The sequence below is a fragment of the Eubalaena glacialis genome, chromosome 10 (genome assembly GCF_028564815.1).
Source record: "Eubalaena glacialis isolate mEubGla1 chromosome 10, mEubGla1.1.hap2.+ XY, whole genome shotgun sequence".
Classification (NCBI taxonomy): Eukaryota; Metazoa; Chordata; class Mammalia; order Artiodactyla; family Balaenidae; genus Eubalaena; species Eubalaena glacialis.
In genome coordinates, this window is record NC_083725.1 from 24,240,745 (window position 1) to 24,258,643 (window position 17,899).

Here is a 17,899-nt window from a genome sequence, read left to right on the forward strand (position 1 = left end):
TATGGGGAATCTCTGTACCTTCCCCTCGATTTTGTTGTGAGCCTTAAAACTGCTCCAAAATATAAAGTCTTAATTAAAAAAATAATTTGACCATAAAAAATTGACAGAATTCAATATTTTAGGTAACTTTAAAGACCACAAATAATAATCATACAGGAAAGACCTTGATTATATTTTGAGGGAGGCAATTCATATTCCATGTAGATTGCTTCAGCTTTTTCTCAGAATATTTATCTTCTGCATCCTAAACCTTTATAGCCAATCTGCTCCTGGATTGTTACCTCCAGTATAAATAGCAAAAGGATTAAGGAATACAGGTGTAGATCATAAATGACACTTTAATATAATGCTTCTTTGTTCCTAAACCAAAACAATTTGAAAAGAAAGAAAGAAAAAAAAAAGACAAAAAGCAAGTTGAGGGCATTCAACCCAAGCTATTCTAAGCAGTTCCTGTTTTTATGTAGGAACAGAAAATATATATAGCAAAGCTGGGAAATGATGAAGAATTATTTCTGACTGGCATTTGTTTAGGTCAGCAGTAATGTGTCCAAGCCTTCAGACAAGTCCCCAAACTGTCACATTTCAGACAACTCTAGTTTGCCAAATAACATTTTATTGTTTGCTTGAACCTTTTAGGAATGACAAGGAACTACATTGTCTTCATTGAACAGCCTCTAAAGATGAATCTGTGGAAAATCATCACTTCTAAAATTCGGGGAAAGGCCTTTTCAGATGGAATAAGCTGGGAACCCCAGTATAATACACGGTTTCATGTGGTGGATAAGCACACTGGTCAGGTGGAGAATTTTGAGTGTATTTATTGTGAAAATGATTGGACATGAAGGCAAATTTCCATGTGATTGACTTTTGCCTTCACTGGGCATTACTTGCATAAGACACTCTTAATCAAGGATATTACCTTCTTCCATAAGTAGGGCTAGTTATTTATTAATTAATACAGTGGATTTTGCATATTAGAAAATTGTAGGAAATGGTTTTATCCTTTAAATTATCTGATTCAATTAAAATGACATCTAGGAAATCCTTTTAGCATTTTAGCATGGATTTTTCCATATAATAATATTTGCTAAAGAGGATATTGTTCATGCAGAGGTCTTCTGTAACTTTTGCAGTGATATTTTTATTAGCTGCTTCTATGATTTCTTGATATGTAAGTATGATAATCCTACCAAAGTCTAAAGCATATTGGTTAAATATCTTTCTGTATACTCCTGATTAATAGCACTATTGTATTTGTCCACTTTTTAACCTCTCTAAAGAAATAGTATCCTAAATTTACTGTATCCTAATTTCATTACCAAAAAAATCCCATTTTAGTAATGAGTGCATTTTTCAAAGGATTAGTCACTTAATTTATCATAAATTCTTAATAGAAGTATTTTCTATTTAACCATGTAGTTAAGAGTCTAGGATTTATTTATCCTTCAAAATATTGGGCCATATTTCATGAGAACTTTAAAGTTAGTTGAAACAGTTGATTGGTCTATATCAAATAGCCCCAGTTCATTGATTAATATGAGATGAGATGATTTTAAATCAAAGCATATTTGCTTCTACATTCCGAATTCTGGTTTTTATACCTACCAGGCCTGTCATTTGAAGAGGGGGAAATCTTAATTTGAGCTTTGTGGATCTGTACCCTAAAGGAAATAAAATAAAATATCTATTTTTCACTGTTTGTGTTTTCCCCTGCAGCTTCTTCCAGGGATGTACTACAGTAAACCTTTTGTTACTTTTCACCAAATCAATGCCTTTGAGGACCAGGGCTGTGTCGTAATTGATTTGTGCTGTCAGGATGATGGAAGAAGCCTAGAAGTTTACCAACTACAGAATCTTAGGAAAACTGGGAAAGAGCTTGATCAGGTAAAATTCTCTGATTTGTCAGGAGTTGTCAAAATATTTTTGATCTAGCCAAGTTCTGGCTTTGGGTTTGGAATTAGCTGTTTCTCTTGCCTCTCTTGTAAATAAGGAGGGAGAATGGTTTTAAAGCATTGAAGATACAGCTTTGTAATTTATTTATTTAATATTTCAAAATAATTTGAAGTATGTATTTACATAATACCTAATAAATAAAAAGTATGTTAAAGAAAGCCAAGAAATATGTTTTGAAGCACTTGTGATTAGTTCCTTATTACACTTGGGCACTAAACATACTTACATTTCCTGGAAGGAATAGTAAAATGGACTATAATATTAATTCTTTGATTAAAAAAAAGTGTATCAGTTCATCTAGCTTGAAGGGATTTACTTTTTCCTGATAATCAGTTCAAGGCAGAATTTTTCCTTGGATTATGTAATGTAAATTGTTTTCTGCTATAGTTTTATATTAATTAATTAATTAATTAATTTTGGCCTGCGTTGGGTCTTCGTTGCTGCGTGCGGGCTTTCTCTAGTTGCGGCGGGCGGGGGCTACTCTTCGTTATGGTGCGTGGGCTTCTCATTGCGGTGGCTTCTTTTGTTGCGGAGCAGGGGCTCTAGGCGCGCGGACTTCAATAGTTGTGGCTCGCGGGCTTAGTTGCTCCGTGGCATGTGGGCTCTTCCCAGACCAGGGATCGAACCCATGTCCCCTGCTTTGGCAGGCAGATTCTAACCACTGTGCCACCAGGGAAGTCCAGAGTTGCAATTTTCTGATTCTGTTTATGACTTTACTCAAAGTTTTGTGTTCTTCCGCCTTTTTGTTTCAGGTAGAAGAGCTCCTTTCAACCTTTCTTGAAAGGCAGGTTTAGTGGTGCTGAACTCTCTTAGCTTTTGTTTGTCTGGGAATGCCTTTGTTTCTCCTTCATATCTGAAGGATAACTTTGCTGGATAGAATATTCTTGGGTGACAGTTTTTATCTTTCAATATCTTGAGTAAGTCATTCTACTCTCTTTTGACCTGTAGAGTTTCTGCTGAGAAATCTGCCAGTAACCTAATGAGGGTTCCTTTGTAGGTTACTATCTTTTTTTCCCTGGCTGTCTTTAAAATTTTTTCTTTGTCATTGACTTTTGACAGTTTTAACATAATATATCTTGGAGAAGGTCTTTTTGTATTCAGATAATTAGGTGTTATCTTTGCTTCAGAGACTTGGATATCCAGTTGTCCAGGTTTGGGAAGTTCTCAGCTATTATTTCTTTAAATAAACTCTCTGCTCCTTTCTCCCACTCTTCTCCTTCTGGGATACCCATTATCCTTCTGTTACCCTTCCTAATGGAGTTGGATAGTTCTTGTAGAAATCTTTCATTTGTTTAGATCTTAGTTCCCTCTCCTCTTCTGTCTAATTTCTAGCTTTCTATCTTCAAGCTCGTTAGTTCTCTCTTCCATATGGTCTGCTCTATTTCCAGTGCTTTCTAACGTGTTCTTCATCTCATTTACTGAATTCTTCAGCTCCAGAATTTCCGGTTGATTATTTTTCATAGTTTCAATCTCTTTGGTAAGATATTTCTTCTGTTCATTTGTCTTATTTCTGAACTCATTGAACTGCCTTTCTGAGTTTTCTTGTAGCTCATCAGGTTTCTTCAGGACAGCTATTTTGAATTCTCTATCAGTTAGATTGTAATATTCCATGACTTTAGGTTTGATTTCTGGAGATTTGTCTTTTTCTTTATGTGATACTGTGTTACCATGTTTTTTCTATGGTGCTTAATGAGTTGATGTAGCCAGCGCATTTGAAGTAGCAAACACCTTTCTTCTTTAGGTAAAGCTTTTTTTTTTTTTTTTTTTTTTTTTTTTTACTAGATGCTAACAATTCAACAGGTTAGTTATTAGAGGGCTTTCTTTTGTTCATAAGTAGGTGGCACAAGTTTTTGGTTTCTCTTACTTGAGCTGCCTCTGGCTATATTTGAAAATCAGCACTTTCCACCCTCTACCACCTCTGTGAGAGGGGTTGCCTGGTGCCCTCCCTCTCATACCTTATGCCTCCAGGGTCACTGGTGCTTTGCTGCTGCCGGTGTCACTGCTGCTGCTGGTGTTGCTGCCTCGGGCATCGGGATGGTGGGTACATCTGTCACGTTGAGGTTGCCTGTGTTGCAGGCACTGTTGCTGTTGGGGGAGGGTGGTGGTGGGGGTAGCCAGGGTGGCTGGGGCCTCTGCTGTGTCTGGAGTTGTTGGGTTCCCAGGCACCACAGCTGTGGATAGGGGGCTGGGTTGTGGCCACCTCCATGGCTGGAGGGGTCACAGGCCCCGCTGCCACTGTTGCTTGATTCCCTGCAGCTGTGGGTGCTGCTGCAGCCAGGAGGCCGGAGTCATGTGTGCTGCCTCCCCTGCTGTTACTGGGTTCTCTGGGGCTGCAGGCTCAGCTACTGTAGCTGGGAGTCGGGATTATAAGCACCACCTCTGCTTTCCTCTCAGTTCTGCCTCTTCAGTGTGCTCCAGTCCACCCACCTTTAGGTGTACAAATGTGTGGAACTCTCCAGCCTTCCAGTGTGTTGGGCAGATGAACCTTTCTTGAGTTAACATTATGTTATTGGTTGTAGACTGAAGGGAGAGACAAAGGGAGCATATCATGCACTATGATGCTGATGTACACCTGCTTGTTTACTAATAATTTTTCTCATGAATGGATGTTGGATTTTATCAAATGTTTTTTTTGCACTGTTGAGATAATGACATGACTTATCCTTTCTTCTACAAATGTGGTGAGATACACTGATTGATTTTAAAACGTTTATAATAGCCATTGATTGATTTTTGAATGTTAAACTAACCTTCTATTCTTGAAGTAAATCCCAGTTGGTCACACTGTATTTTTAATATATTTCTGGATTTTCTTTGCTAATATCTTATTTAGCATTTTTTGGCATCAATTTCATGATTAAGATTGGCCTGTAATTTTTCTTTCTTATAATGTCCTTGTTTTTTTAAATGGATTTAATTAATTAATTAATTAATTAATTTTAATTTTTGGCTGCGTTGGGTCTTCGTTGCTGCGTGCAGGCTTTCTCTAGTTGTGGTGAGCAGGGGCTACTCTTCGTTGCAGTGCGCGGGCTTCTCATTGCAGTGGCTTCTCTTGTTGCGGAGCACAGGCTCCAGGCGCTCGGGCTTCAGTAGTTGTGGCATGCGGGCTTCATTAGTTGTGGTTCGCAGGCTCTAGAGCGCAGGCTCAGTAGTTGTGGTGCACAGGCTTAGTTGCTCTGCGGCATGTGGGATACTCTTGGACCAGGGCTCAAACCCATGTCCCCTGCATTGGCAGGCGAATTCTTAACCACTGCGCCCCAGGGAAGCCCCCTTGTTAGGTTTTGTTATTAAAGTTTTGCTAATCTCATACAGTGAGTAGGAAATTGTTCTCTTTTCTATTCTCTGCATGAAAAGTATAAGATTGGCATTATTTCTTAAATGTTTGGAATAATTCAACAGTAAGGTCATCTGGGCCCGTAAGTTTCTTTATAGGTAGATCTTAAATTATAAATTACGTTTCTTTAATAGTATAGGGTTATTCTGATTCTCTATTTCTTATTGTGTCAGATTTGGTGAATAGTCTTTTTCTAAGAAATTTATTAATGCCATCTAAAATTTCAAATTTGTTGACCTAATGTTATTCATGATATTCTATGTTTTAAAAAAATGTAGGTAGGGTTAATTGATAGCCCCTGTTTTTATCCCTTATATGGTTATTTTTGCTGTCTTTTTTGTTCCTTTAGGCTTGCTAGGTTCTCATCAATTTAATGAGGCTTTTCAAAAGACCAACTTTTTGGCTTAGTTGATCTTCTTTAATGTGTGTTTGTTTTCAGTTTCATCAATTTATGCTGTTATTTTCATTTCCTTTTCTACTTTCTTTGTGCTTAATGTGTTCCTTTTCTAACTAAGGATATAAAACCTTAGTTTGTTATTTTTCTACCTTTCCCTCCTCAACATATATACCTCTGGGATGATAAATCTCTGTCTAGCAGAGCATCCCACAAGTTTTGATATGTTTTATTACTATTCAGTTAAAGTATTTTCTAACTTTCACTGAGATTTGTTCTTTGAAAATTTTTTTTAAACTTTCAGACAAATGGAAATCTTTCTAGTTATTTTTCCCATTGATTTCTAGCTTAATTTTACTGTATGATTTGAAGTTTATGAAATTTATTGAGATTTGCTTTATGGCCCAGCAAAAGATTATTTTGAAAAATGTTTTATGTGCATTTAAAATAATGAATTTTGGATGTAGTGTTTTATATATGTTGATTAGGTCATATTTTTAAATAATATTATTCAAATCTTCTTTATTCTTATTGATCTCTATCAGTTAACATATAACATGAAATGTATATTAAAATCTTTTGCTTGGAGTACAGATTTTTCTGTTTCTCCTCATAGTTATGCTAATTTAAAATTTACATATGTTGGTGCTCTGTGTGCATACAAATTTAGAATTGTTTTACCTTCCTGGTTTATTGAATATTTATCTCTAAGTAATGCTTTTTGCCATGATGTTTGCGTGCTATAACTTTCCCATCCTTTTACTTTTAATCTTTCTAAATATGTACCATGTAAGCAACATATACTTAGAAAATCCATTGTGCTAATTCTTGACTTTTGATTGGGGCATTTAGTTAAACCAGTCATTAATATTTTGAGGTTTAAATACGCCATCTGACTATTTGCTTCCTATTTGTCTCACTAGTTCTTGTTTTCTCTCCTTTCTTGCCTTCTCTACATTAGTTGAGTATATTTTATTATTTCATTTCCACCTCCCCTCCCCCAAACATCACTCCACCCTCTGACCATTAGCTTGGTAGTTATACATTCTTTTAGTGATTATTTGAGAGATTACAATATGCATCCTTGATTTAACACAATATATTATAAATCAGTTCTTTTAATTCTTTCCAGACAATGCAAGGACTCTGGAACACTTTAACTTCATTTACTCTACTCCTGATTTATATGCTACTGTTCTTATATATTTTAATTCTCTCTATATATTAACCCTTATAAGGCATTATTATTAATGTTGTTTTATGTAGTCATAATTACCCATACTACCCATTTACCCACATCTGTACCTTCTCTTGCTCTTAATTCCTTCTAGCCTCTCTGAGCATCCATGTGGAATCATTTTCTTTCTGACTGAAGAATGTCTTTCAGTATTTTCTTTAGTTCAGATATGCTGGTGATGAAATCTCTGTTTTTGCTTGTCAGAAAAATGTCTTTATTTTACCTTCTTTCTTGAAGGATGTTTCCACTGGATAAAGAATCTAGGTTGTTATTTTCTTTTGACACTTTAAAGATATCATTTCATTGTCTTCTGATTTCTGTTAAGAAATCAGTTGTCAGTCTAAAGCTTTGCTCCTTTGAAATTGAACCACCACCCCCCAAAGATTTTCTCTTTGGTTTTCTGTAGTTAGTACTATGATATTTTTTAGTATGAGTTCCTTTTGATTTATTTTTACTTTTTTTTTCCTTAAAGATTCTTGAATCAATGGTTTGATGTCTTTCATTAGTTTTGAAAAATTTTGCCTATTATTTCTTCAAATATTGTATCTGGTAAGTCTTTTCTCTCTTTTCTTTCTGGGATTACATTACACATATGCTACCCCTTTTCACTCTATCCCTCTGTTGCTTATGTTCTTTTTAGCATCTTTTATCCTTTGGTCTAAGTATCTTGCTTTGGATATTTTCTTCTTATCTATCTTACAGTTCAAACATTCTTCTTCAGCTGTGTATATTCTGCTGTTAAACCTAGGCACTATGTTCCTAAACTCATTGCACTTTTCAGTTCTAGAATTTTGATTCCTTTCTCTTTTATAATTTTAGTTCTCTGCTACAATCCCAATTTAAAATAATTTCCTCCAACATATTCAGAATAGTTAAAGTCTGATAACTCTATTATCTGGATCACTTGTGGTTCTGTTTCTATCATCTGTTGTTTATCTTGTTGTTGTTGTTTTTTAAATCGTGCTCTCGTCGTCTCATGTGCTGACTAATTTTTATTCTATACAGAATACTGTTTGAAAAATTGTAGGAGGGATATTTTGAGACTCTGTTATCTTCCTCTAGGGAAGATTTCCATTTGCTTCTGGCAGATGGCTAGAGTACATTATCAATTGAAGATATTCTTAATCTAGTTATAGGGATTGAGAAAATTTGAAATGTGATACAGTCGCTGCAAGAGCTGGACTATTTTTGTTTATTTTTACTTCTAGGGTACAGCCTAAGGGATCCTGACCCAGAGAGCTAGAGGTTTATCAATGCTTCCCCTTCTTGGAGACTTTGAACTACAACTTTTACTTCTCTAGCTCCTCAAAACTATCAAAATCTCTTCTCATTAGGGCCAAGTGATGGGGGAGTTGGTATGGCAATATCCTTATAAAAGGGTAACATGAAGGATCCTTGTGGTGATGGAACTGTTCTGTACCTTGAGTATGGTGGTGATCATATGAATTTACATGTCATAAAATTGCATAAAACTAAACACACACACACATACAAACACAAATGAATGTGTGTTAAATTGGTGAAATCTGAATAATGTTGGTGGATTATATCCATGTAAGTTTCCCCGTTGTAGTGTAGTTATGTAAGAGGTCATCATTGGTGAGACTGGATGAAGGATACATGGAATCTCTCTGCATTGTTTGTTTTTCTTAATGTGGTAAAATATACATAACACAAAAGTTACTATTTTAACTATTTTTAGGTGTATAATTCAGTGACATTAAATACATTAATGATGTTGTGCAACCAACATCACTATTCATTTCCAGAACTTTTTCATCATCCCAGACAGAAACTCTGTACCCATTAAATAACAGCTCCCTATCTCCTCCCTCTCCCCAGCTCTTGGTAGCCCTTATTCTACTTTCTGTTTCTATGAATTTGCCTATTCTAGGTACCTCATATAAGTAGAATCATACAAGATTTTTTCTTTTGTGTCTGGCTTATTTCATTTAGCATAATCTTTTCATGGGTTATCCATGTTGTAACATGTATCAGAATCTCATTCCTTTTAAAGATTTAATAATATTCCTTGTATGTATATACTACCTTTTGTTTATTCATCTGTTGGGGGACATTTGGGTTGTTTTCAGCTTTTGGCTATTATGTATAATGCTGTTATGAACACTGGTGTACAAGTATCTGTTTGAGTCCTTGTTTTCAATTCTTTTTTGGCATATACCTAGAAGTGGAATTGCTGGATCATATGATAATTCTATTATATCTAACTGTTTGAGGAACCGCCAAATTGTTTTTAACAGCAGATGCACCATTTTACATTCCCACCAGCAATGCACAAGGGTTCCACTTTCTTCACATTCTCACAAACACTTGTTGTTTTCTGGGTTTTTTTTGTTTGTTTGTTTTGTTGTTTTGTTTTGTTTTTTGTTTTATAATAGCCATCCTAATGAGTGTGAAGTATTATCTTATTGTATTTTGATTTGCATTTCCCTAATGACTAATAATGTTGAGCATCTTTTCATGTACTTATTGGCTATTTGTATATCTTGGTGAAATGTCTAGTCTAGTCCTTTGCCCATTTTAAGATCAATTGTTTGTTTTTCTGTATTATTTCTTACAGCTGCTTGTGGGTCTGCAATATATATCTCAAAATTAAAACGTTTAATAAAAAATTCTTTTATATTTTCTCAGCCTTTCAGCTGCCTGTTCTTAAAAGCAGCTGATGTCCTTAGTGGAAAATTTGCCCCCAATGTGTAGTTTTTGTGGGTTTCCTTCTCCTTCCAAATCGATGCCCCGTTGTTCTTCATTGCCTTTTTTAGCTCACCAGCGCCTTCAAATAGCTGTTTTAAACATTTTGTCCAGTTTTTCTATCTGTTCTCAGGGAAACAGTTGATCCATATTGCCTAACTCACCATTATTGGCACTCTCTTTTTGTTCACCTATGGTTTTGCAAAAGACAAAAATGTTTAAATAAATTTAAAAATAAAATTTTAAAAGCTAATTGTTTACGAAGGTTAAAAATAGCACTAAGTCTTTACTTAGTAAAAACATTTCTGCATGTTATGGAGATAATATGGGCTAGGTATATGGGGGAAAATGGCATAGTTTGTTCCCCATCTTACAGTATTTCAAGAGAGGAAGATGTGCTTAAACCATTCTTACTGTCATAAAAAATACACTTATTTTATTAGGATCTCCTGCTTAAGCATCATCTCTGCAGAGATGCTGTGTTGGGGGGGGTCCCCAAAACCACTTTTTGTTTTGATGATTCACTAGGAGGGCTCATGGGTCCCAGAATAATCAGAAAAAAGAAAGGTACATGGGATGAAGTCTGGAGGAAACCAGGTGCGTGCTTTCAAGAGCCCTCTCCCAGGATATGCTTGATTCCTCCAGCAACTCGTGACAACACGTGTGAAATGTTGCCTGCCAGGGAAGCCCACCAAGCTGGTGGTCCAAGGTGTTTGTTGGGGATCAACACATAACATATATAGCCCCTACATGAGTAACCTCAATTACTGAAGTTCTAGAGCCCCATAGAGAAGGCAGGTGTTCATTATGAATCACGTTGTTAGCATAAACTATAAGAACAAATTAGTACAGTACGCCTCAAGGCCTCAGGCATGCGAACATACTCTTATCAGACTGAATATTCAAAGAGCTCCGTTCCCAGGTGCGGGCCAAGGACCAGTCATGAAAACGGGCCTTTCCTGAGAATATGCAGGGTTTGAGCAACCCAGGCCTGCTAAGTTAGCCCATTTCCACACAGAGTTCTTCCTGGACCAAACCTGAGGAAGGAAGCACCCATTTTACTCTCTAGTCCCTCACCCTTCAGTGTGTTTCTTATTGGCACTTATCACTATCTGACTTTGAGCTATATAATCATTTATTTATTTGACACTACTTAAGTAACATATATTTCATATCTATTATCATTCTTTCTCCACTAGAATATAAGGCCAGAGACTGTTTTGTTTACTGTTGTATTCTCAGTGTCTAAAACAGAGCTTGGCCTATTGTAGGTACTCAACTGATATTTGCTGAGTAAATGAATGAGTGAAAATGATCATTTATGCAATTACTTAGAAATGCCAATAATATTGACTGGATCTCAGTTATTGGGACATGCTGTTATTCTATGAATGACAATTTTCTCAACAGTTTATTTCTCTCTCCTGAACAGGTCTATAATTCAGTAGCCAAATCTTTTCCTCGAAGGTTTGTTTTGCCCTTACATGTCAGTTTGAATGCCCCTGAGGGAGAGAACCTCAGCCCGTTGTCCTATTCTTCAGCCAGTGCTGTGAAACAGGCTGATGGAAAGGTATGCTATGAATGGACATTAGACTAAGACTTTGATCCTCAGTAGTGCTTCTTCATTCACTAGTAAAGTAGTGTGGCTATGTAGTGTGGCTGTTCTCCACAATGTTTGGTGCCCAGTAAGTTTTATAACATTCAGCTGAGCAGGGTAAGGTCATGGAGCATGACTTGCAAAAGAGCCACAGAATTCTGGGTGGGAGTGAGCAGTGTATTTACCTATCCCTTTTGTGTTTTGAAACAAATATATGAAACTTTCTAATGGTTATGGAATGTCTAAGTATTTGAGATAGGAATTGACCATCCCCACCTTTTAGATAATTTGCACTTACATATCATTGTGTAGCTAACAGTGTCTCAGCTTTAGTAGAATAAAAGCCCACTTCTACCTCCTATGCCATTTGACAGCTTAGTCACAAAACCAGATAATCTTTTATACGCTCATACACATGATGAAAAGAGGAACAATATTAAAAGATGACATAGAACCTCAGTTTTCAAGCCCTGTCACAAACTCTTATAGGGTGTTAGCCCCACGCTGACCTACACTGAAGGAAGTAAGAATTAAGCAATCACTACAAATCCTTTTGTGCCCTGATTCAGATTTGGTGTTCTTATGAAAATCTATATCCTGAGGACCTAGAAGAGGAAGGAGGTGTTGAATTTCCCCAGATCAACTATGGCCAATTCAGTGGCAAAAAGTATCAGTTCTTCTATGGCTGTGGCTTTCGGCATTTGGTGGGCGATTCTCTGATCAAGGTTGACGTGGTGAACAAGACACTGATGGTAATGAAATTCTCTTTCCTTTTCTGAACTCTTAAAAAACCTATTCTGCCCTTTGAATTAATTTCTGTTTTTTTTTTAAGGTAGGTCTTGAGATTTTTTAATATTTAAGCAGCTCAGCCACTTACTTTTATTAAATCTGAGAACCATGGAATCACATAGATTAGGGGTATGTTCCCTCTAGGGAATCTAAATGAACCACAAGCCCAGAGAAATAATTCTATGCTTGATAATATTTTGAGAGAAATAATGGGACACCTCTATTTCACATTGATGGGAAACTATAATTACACCAGTTGTGTTTGATGATGATGGAATCTGTAGCTGCAAAAGCTCCCTCTCCTATATTTAACTCAGTAAGCCTGATTCTTCTACTGTTGGACCATAACATTGACAGCCAAATTCATGCTGGGACTGACAATCACTATAGAACGCTTCTAGCTCATAACCAGTCTTTTATCAAATACTTTTCTGGGGACTACAGGTTTGGAGAGAAGATGGCTTTTATCCCTCAGAACCTGTTTTTGTTCCAGTACCAGGAACCAATGAAGAAGATGGTGGGGTTATTCTTTCTGTGGTGATCACTCCCAACCAGGTAAATGTATTTCCATCACTCGTCAGAAAGAGAAATAGCACTGGGCCTTTTGAGGGTTATATTTAGTGATGCTGTTGATGGTTTATTTTGATTCCAATTTGGCACCTTCTCCCTTTTCCTCCTCTCCTTATTATTTGGGTACCCTTTTATCATAATCAGTACTTTATTACTGTTTTAAAGTTCTATTTTAGAACCATAATAATAATTTACATTTGCATAGGAATTTATTTACAAACCTCTTTCATACATATCTTATTTAGTCATCAAAACAACTTTGTAGGGTACCATTTTACACGTAGAATTTGTAACTTAAGGAAGTTGAAAGAGACTTGCATCAGGTCTCATAGTGGTAAAGCCAGTATTTGAATCCCAAACTTCTGAGTTCTAGTCTAATGTTTCATACCACCATCTGTGCTGCCAATTTAAATTGAGTGACCCAAGGGACTTCCCTTGTGGTCCAGTGGGTAAGACTCCGTGCTCCCAATGCAGGGGACCCGGGTTCCATCCCTGGTCGGGGAACTAGATCCCGCATGCATGCCGCAACTAAAGAGTCCGCATGCCGCAGCGAAGACCCGGTGCAGCCAAAATAAATAAATAAATAAATATTAAAAAAAAAAAACTAAAAAATAAAATAAAATAAATTGAGTGATCCAAAAATCTAATGTGATAGGCCCTGACCTAGTGTCTCAAAAGTGTTGACATCTTTTTTTTTTTTAATATTTATTTGGCTGCACTGGGTCTTAGTTGCAGCACATGGGATCTTTAGTTGCGGCATGTGGGCTCTTAGTTGCCTGATCAGGGATCGAACCTGGGCCCCCTGCACTGGGAGCACGGAGTTTTAACCACTGGACCACCAGGGAAGTCCCAATAATGTTGATACATAACTTCTTGTCTAGGGCAGTCTTGTGGCAGTAGGTTCACTTTGAGTACCAGCTTTGATCAGTTATTACTGGGGTGTTGGATTCTGAGGCTTTTTAAGGTTTAGGTGAGGAAAGTGCTGTGATCAATTAGTAACGCCTGCCATGGGCTTAGGAGGACTTGGTCCTCATGCCAGGTACTTGCCACTCCTGTAATTAGACCAGGGCAAATCTCAGTCTGCCTTGCAATGCTACATTTTGAACAGCTCCAAAGTAACACAAAATGGAGGCATTTCATTTTAGAAGAATTTTTATGTCTCTTAGGAGATTGAAAAGGGGCAGGTAAAAAGATCCTTAAACCCAAAGAGATCCTATGAAGGTGATTGATATAAAGAACTTATTCTTTGCTCTAGATATGAACTTCTTCAGCTGTAATTTCCTTTTCTGTTCAGTTCAGCATTCTGCAAACATTTAGTGAATGAATAGGCAAGGCACTGTGCTAGTTGCTGGGGGTGGACATGAAGATGAGTAATATGTAGTCTCTGTCTTAGAAATTTTACAGCCTACTGGAGGAAACAGACAGATTTTTTTATAGAAAAAAAATAAGAGAGAATTTTCAGTATTGGCTTTCCTTTTCTAGAATGAAAGAAATTTCCTCCTAGTCTTGGATGCCAAGAACTTTGAAGAACTGGGCCGAGCAGAGGTGCCTGTGCAAATGCCTTACGGGTTCCATGGCACCTTCGTGACCATCTGATGGAACATCCACAAGGTCTGGGAACTCGGTTTTAAATGAATGTGCTCTGTACAAAAGAGAGAGCAAAGGTGCACCTTACCTTCCAAACCATAGACATCTGGTTTTAAAATTTCTATTAAAAATGGAATTCATGAGATAATTATGGTTTTATATTTTCTTAGGGATCTTCCTTGAAAACATTAAGCAAGTGTTGATACAACCTTTTGAAGAGAGTTTTAAATTTATATTTACTGGATATATTTTATAGGTAATAAGAATACGTGAAAGAAGAACTAGACCTGATTATCACCACCAGATAAGTGGGTGACAGAGGTTCCCTCACTTGGGAGAAGAAATACAGATAACTATAGCTAGTATAATATGAATATAGGTCTGAAAAACCCCTTGTTTTTTCCATTACAGCCTGCCTGTTGCTACTGGTCCTAAGGTACTCACAGAGGATGTCATGCTTGGAGGCTCCTTCTAAACTGGCTATTTCTCTGCTGTCCAGAGCAGATGCCACTGCAGTTGAACCACCCAGTACCACCTCCTACCCTGCCCCCAGCTCAGCCTTGGGAGGCTGTTGTTTTGAGGGATGTTGTTTAAATCAGGCATTTTTCCCCCTAATCTCCAGGTGTCTAGTTCTTCAGAGAACGATGAAAAGTTGGTAGTTCTTACCATATGACCCAGCAATCCCACTACTGGGCATATCCCCTGAGAAAACCATAATTCAAAAAGAGTCATGTACCAAAATGTTCATTGCAGCTCTATTTACAATAGCCAGGACATGGAAGCAACCTAAATGCCCATCAACAGATGAATGGATAAAGAAGATGTGGCACATATATACAATGGAATATTACTCAGCCATAAAAAGAAACGAAACTGAGTTATTTGTAGTGAGGTGGGTGGACCTAGAGTCTGTCATACAGAGTGAAGTAAGTCAGAAAGAGAAAAACAAATACCGTATGCTAACACATATATATGGAATCTAAGAAAAAAAAAAAGGTCATGAAGAACCTAGGGGCAAGACGAGAATAAAGACACAGACCTACTAGAGAGTGGACTTGAGGATATGGGGAGGGGGAAGGGTAAGCTGTGACAAAGTGAGAGAGTGGCATGGACATATATACACTACCAAATGTAAAATAGATAGCTAGTGGGAAGCAGCCGCATAGCACAGGGAGATCAGCTCGGTGCTTTGTGACCACCTAGAGGGGTGGGATAGGGAGGGTGGGAGGGAGGGAGACGCAAGAGGGAAGAGATACGGGAACATATGTATATGTATAACTGATTCACTTTGTTATAAAGCAGAAACTAACACACGATTGTAAAGCAATTATACTCCAATAAAGATGTTAAAAAAAAAAAAAGTTGGTAGTTCTTCATTTAGTTGGGCAACAGGTGGCACTAGAGACCATATAATCTTTTCATGTCTAAACCCCGTTAGTTTTTACCAACAGCCCAAATCAGCCTAGATCTGTCACTTAAACCACACGTCAAAATACCGTGTTCCCTTTTCCTTCAGTTATACTCCAAGTCCAGGCCAGTTAAACTGTACATGCTCCATGTGCATGTTGAATGGTGCTGGAGAAGCCCCCCAAACATGTAGTTTGGGGCAGCGTGAACTCATTAGCCTCACTGCACAGTCCTGGACCAACATAGTCAGTTTCTTCTCAGTTTTCCTTGAGAGTTATTATAAACATCACAAACCCTATTCACCTTAGCAAAGGGTTCCATACATACAAATGCCACATGTCGGGGTTTGCATTGTGGCAATAAAATAAAAGTTCTAAGTTTTGTGTCTGGGTTGGTGAGATACAGAGCAATAGCAATAGGTACAGAATAGAAGATGCCTAAACAGAACTAATATAGCAGATGTGGAAGCTTAGAGGCTGAGATAACCATGAGAACATAAATCCCTTGGTATTTCACAGAAGTCTTCAAAAAGGCATTGTACTCCCCCAGATAAGACATGGAAATTTGATCCAGATCTTATTTGGATCTGAAAGGTGAAGAAGACTCCAATGGACATCTGGGAGGTACATAGATCTATCTGATCATGTCTTTCTTCTGTTTATAAACCTTTACTCCATCCTACTACACAGAGAGTGAAGCTCAAACAAATAAAGTTTAGCAGTATAAAAATAAGATTTTGACCCAAGGATACCTGAATTCTGCCTTGGCCCTGCCATCTATACGGTTCTTGAAGGAGAAGACAAGAAAGGATCAACAACATTTTATAATCTAGGTGTATATGCCTGGTAATCCAATGCAGAAAGTTCTGGAAATTGAATGAGCATATGACTGAGGCTCAAAGCCTAGGCAGGGCCTCTTCCTTTCCCTAAGTCCAACTCATCACTGGACAGTGTCCAGAGACTCAAGGAAAGGAACTATGTGGTGCACAAGTGAGGGGAAAAGGGATTAGGGTGCATCCTAGTGACCTTATCTTAATTACATCTGGAAAGTCACTATTTCCAAATAAAGCCATATTCTGAGGTACTGGGGGTTGGGACTTCAACACATTTAACTTCGGAGGGGACACAATTCAATGCATAACAGGATGACTGAGGGTGAATTTGGTGAGTACCTTTACATAGAATTAGCTTTAATAAAATAGAGCAAGAACTCTGCAAATGCAGTGACATATTTTACTAAAGCAAATAACTAAAGCAGTTTCTCAGAAATTCTTTCTACCTTTTACCTTTTATTTTATTTTGATTCTTTAAACTGAATTGGGAACAAGTGAAGTGTTTGTGTAACCATTGATGGTTATAGTATTTATCTCTGATGCAGTCAATGCCTGGGAAACGTTTATAAGTGATCCTGGGTAAATAATTCACTTATCTGGGTCTGTGTTTTCTTATCTGTAAAGTGAGAGGACTGAACTAGATTTTGAGTTTCTATCTCAAAAATCTCTGGTTTATAATTATTTAAAGTTCTTTCATTACAGCCCAATGGGGGAAAGGAGAAAAATATTTGAAAACATGTGAGGAAGTTTGCTACACATTAATAATTTAATGCACAACAAACACCATATATAGCTGGAGACAGGAGACATCTGGGAGAAACCATCATGGGGCTTATATTTCCACCACGCCCATGATTTTATCCCTCCTTTCCAGTGCCTGGAACAGTGCCAGCCACAGTAGGTATTCAGTAATTAATGAAAGAATGAATGTAGGCGAGAAATGCACTGGTGCGTACTGGGAACTATAAGTAGTTTGGCCACTGCTTATGAGTAGATGGCGAGGAAACAAGATCCTTTCACTCTGGAGGTGTCTACATTGGGCAGAGAATAGCTAATGTGTGTGTGTTCATGGGTGCATGTGTTTACACTGCGGCAACCCAGAGTGATAAACGGCTCCATGCATGCATATGGATGATAAGGACAGCTCGAGAGTTTCCCTTTGTAAGAATCTTTACAAATAGTCCAAAGGTAGTATCATTTCTGAAAGCCACGTGGTCCCACACGTGCACTCAAATTTCTGCTCCCTTTAAGGTATAAGTAGGCTGGCCCTGGGACTAGTCGCAGGGTAAGCAGCGACTGGAAGTTTCTACAACCCAGGGCTTTCTAGAAGGGAGTGGGAGGGACCTCATTGAGCAGACATAAAAATGAAGGACACTAACACCCCACCCACCTCATTTGACCGCTCTAAGGCGGTCCCAGCTCTCTAAGCGCTCGCTCTCCCAAGAGATTGAGATAGCAAGGAACGCCTGTTACGGCCTCCAGGCCGGCAG

General features: G+C 37.7%; 1 protein-coding gene across 5 annotated transcripts in view; it reads left to right on the forward strand.

Annotated features, from left to right (window-relative positions):
* Positions 1–14,745, forward strand: part of BCO2 (beta-carotene oxygenase 2) — a 69,795-nt gene extending 55,050 nt beyond the window's left edge. For 4 of the 5 annotated variants that reach the window (XM_061203987.1, XM_061203985.1, XM_061203986.1 and 1 more), the window contains 6 exons: positions 637–797; positions 1,717–1,884; positions 11,060–11,197; positions 11,794–11,976; positions 12,458–12,568; positions 14,066–14,745. In XM_061203987.1, the coding sequence (XP_061059970.1) occupies positions 637–797; positions 1,717–1,884; positions 11,060–11,197; positions 11,794–11,976; positions 12,458–12,568; positions 14,066–14,179 (875 nt within the window). In that variant the 3' untranslated portion in view covers positions 14,180–14,745. The remainder of the gene's footprint in view (positions 1–636; positions 798–1,716; positions 1,885–11,059; positions 11,198–11,793; positions 11,977–12,457; positions 12,569–14,065) is intronic. The other variant, XM_061203988.1, reaches the window with a different exon arrangement.
* Positions 14,746–17,899: the final 3,154 nt, after the last annotated feature.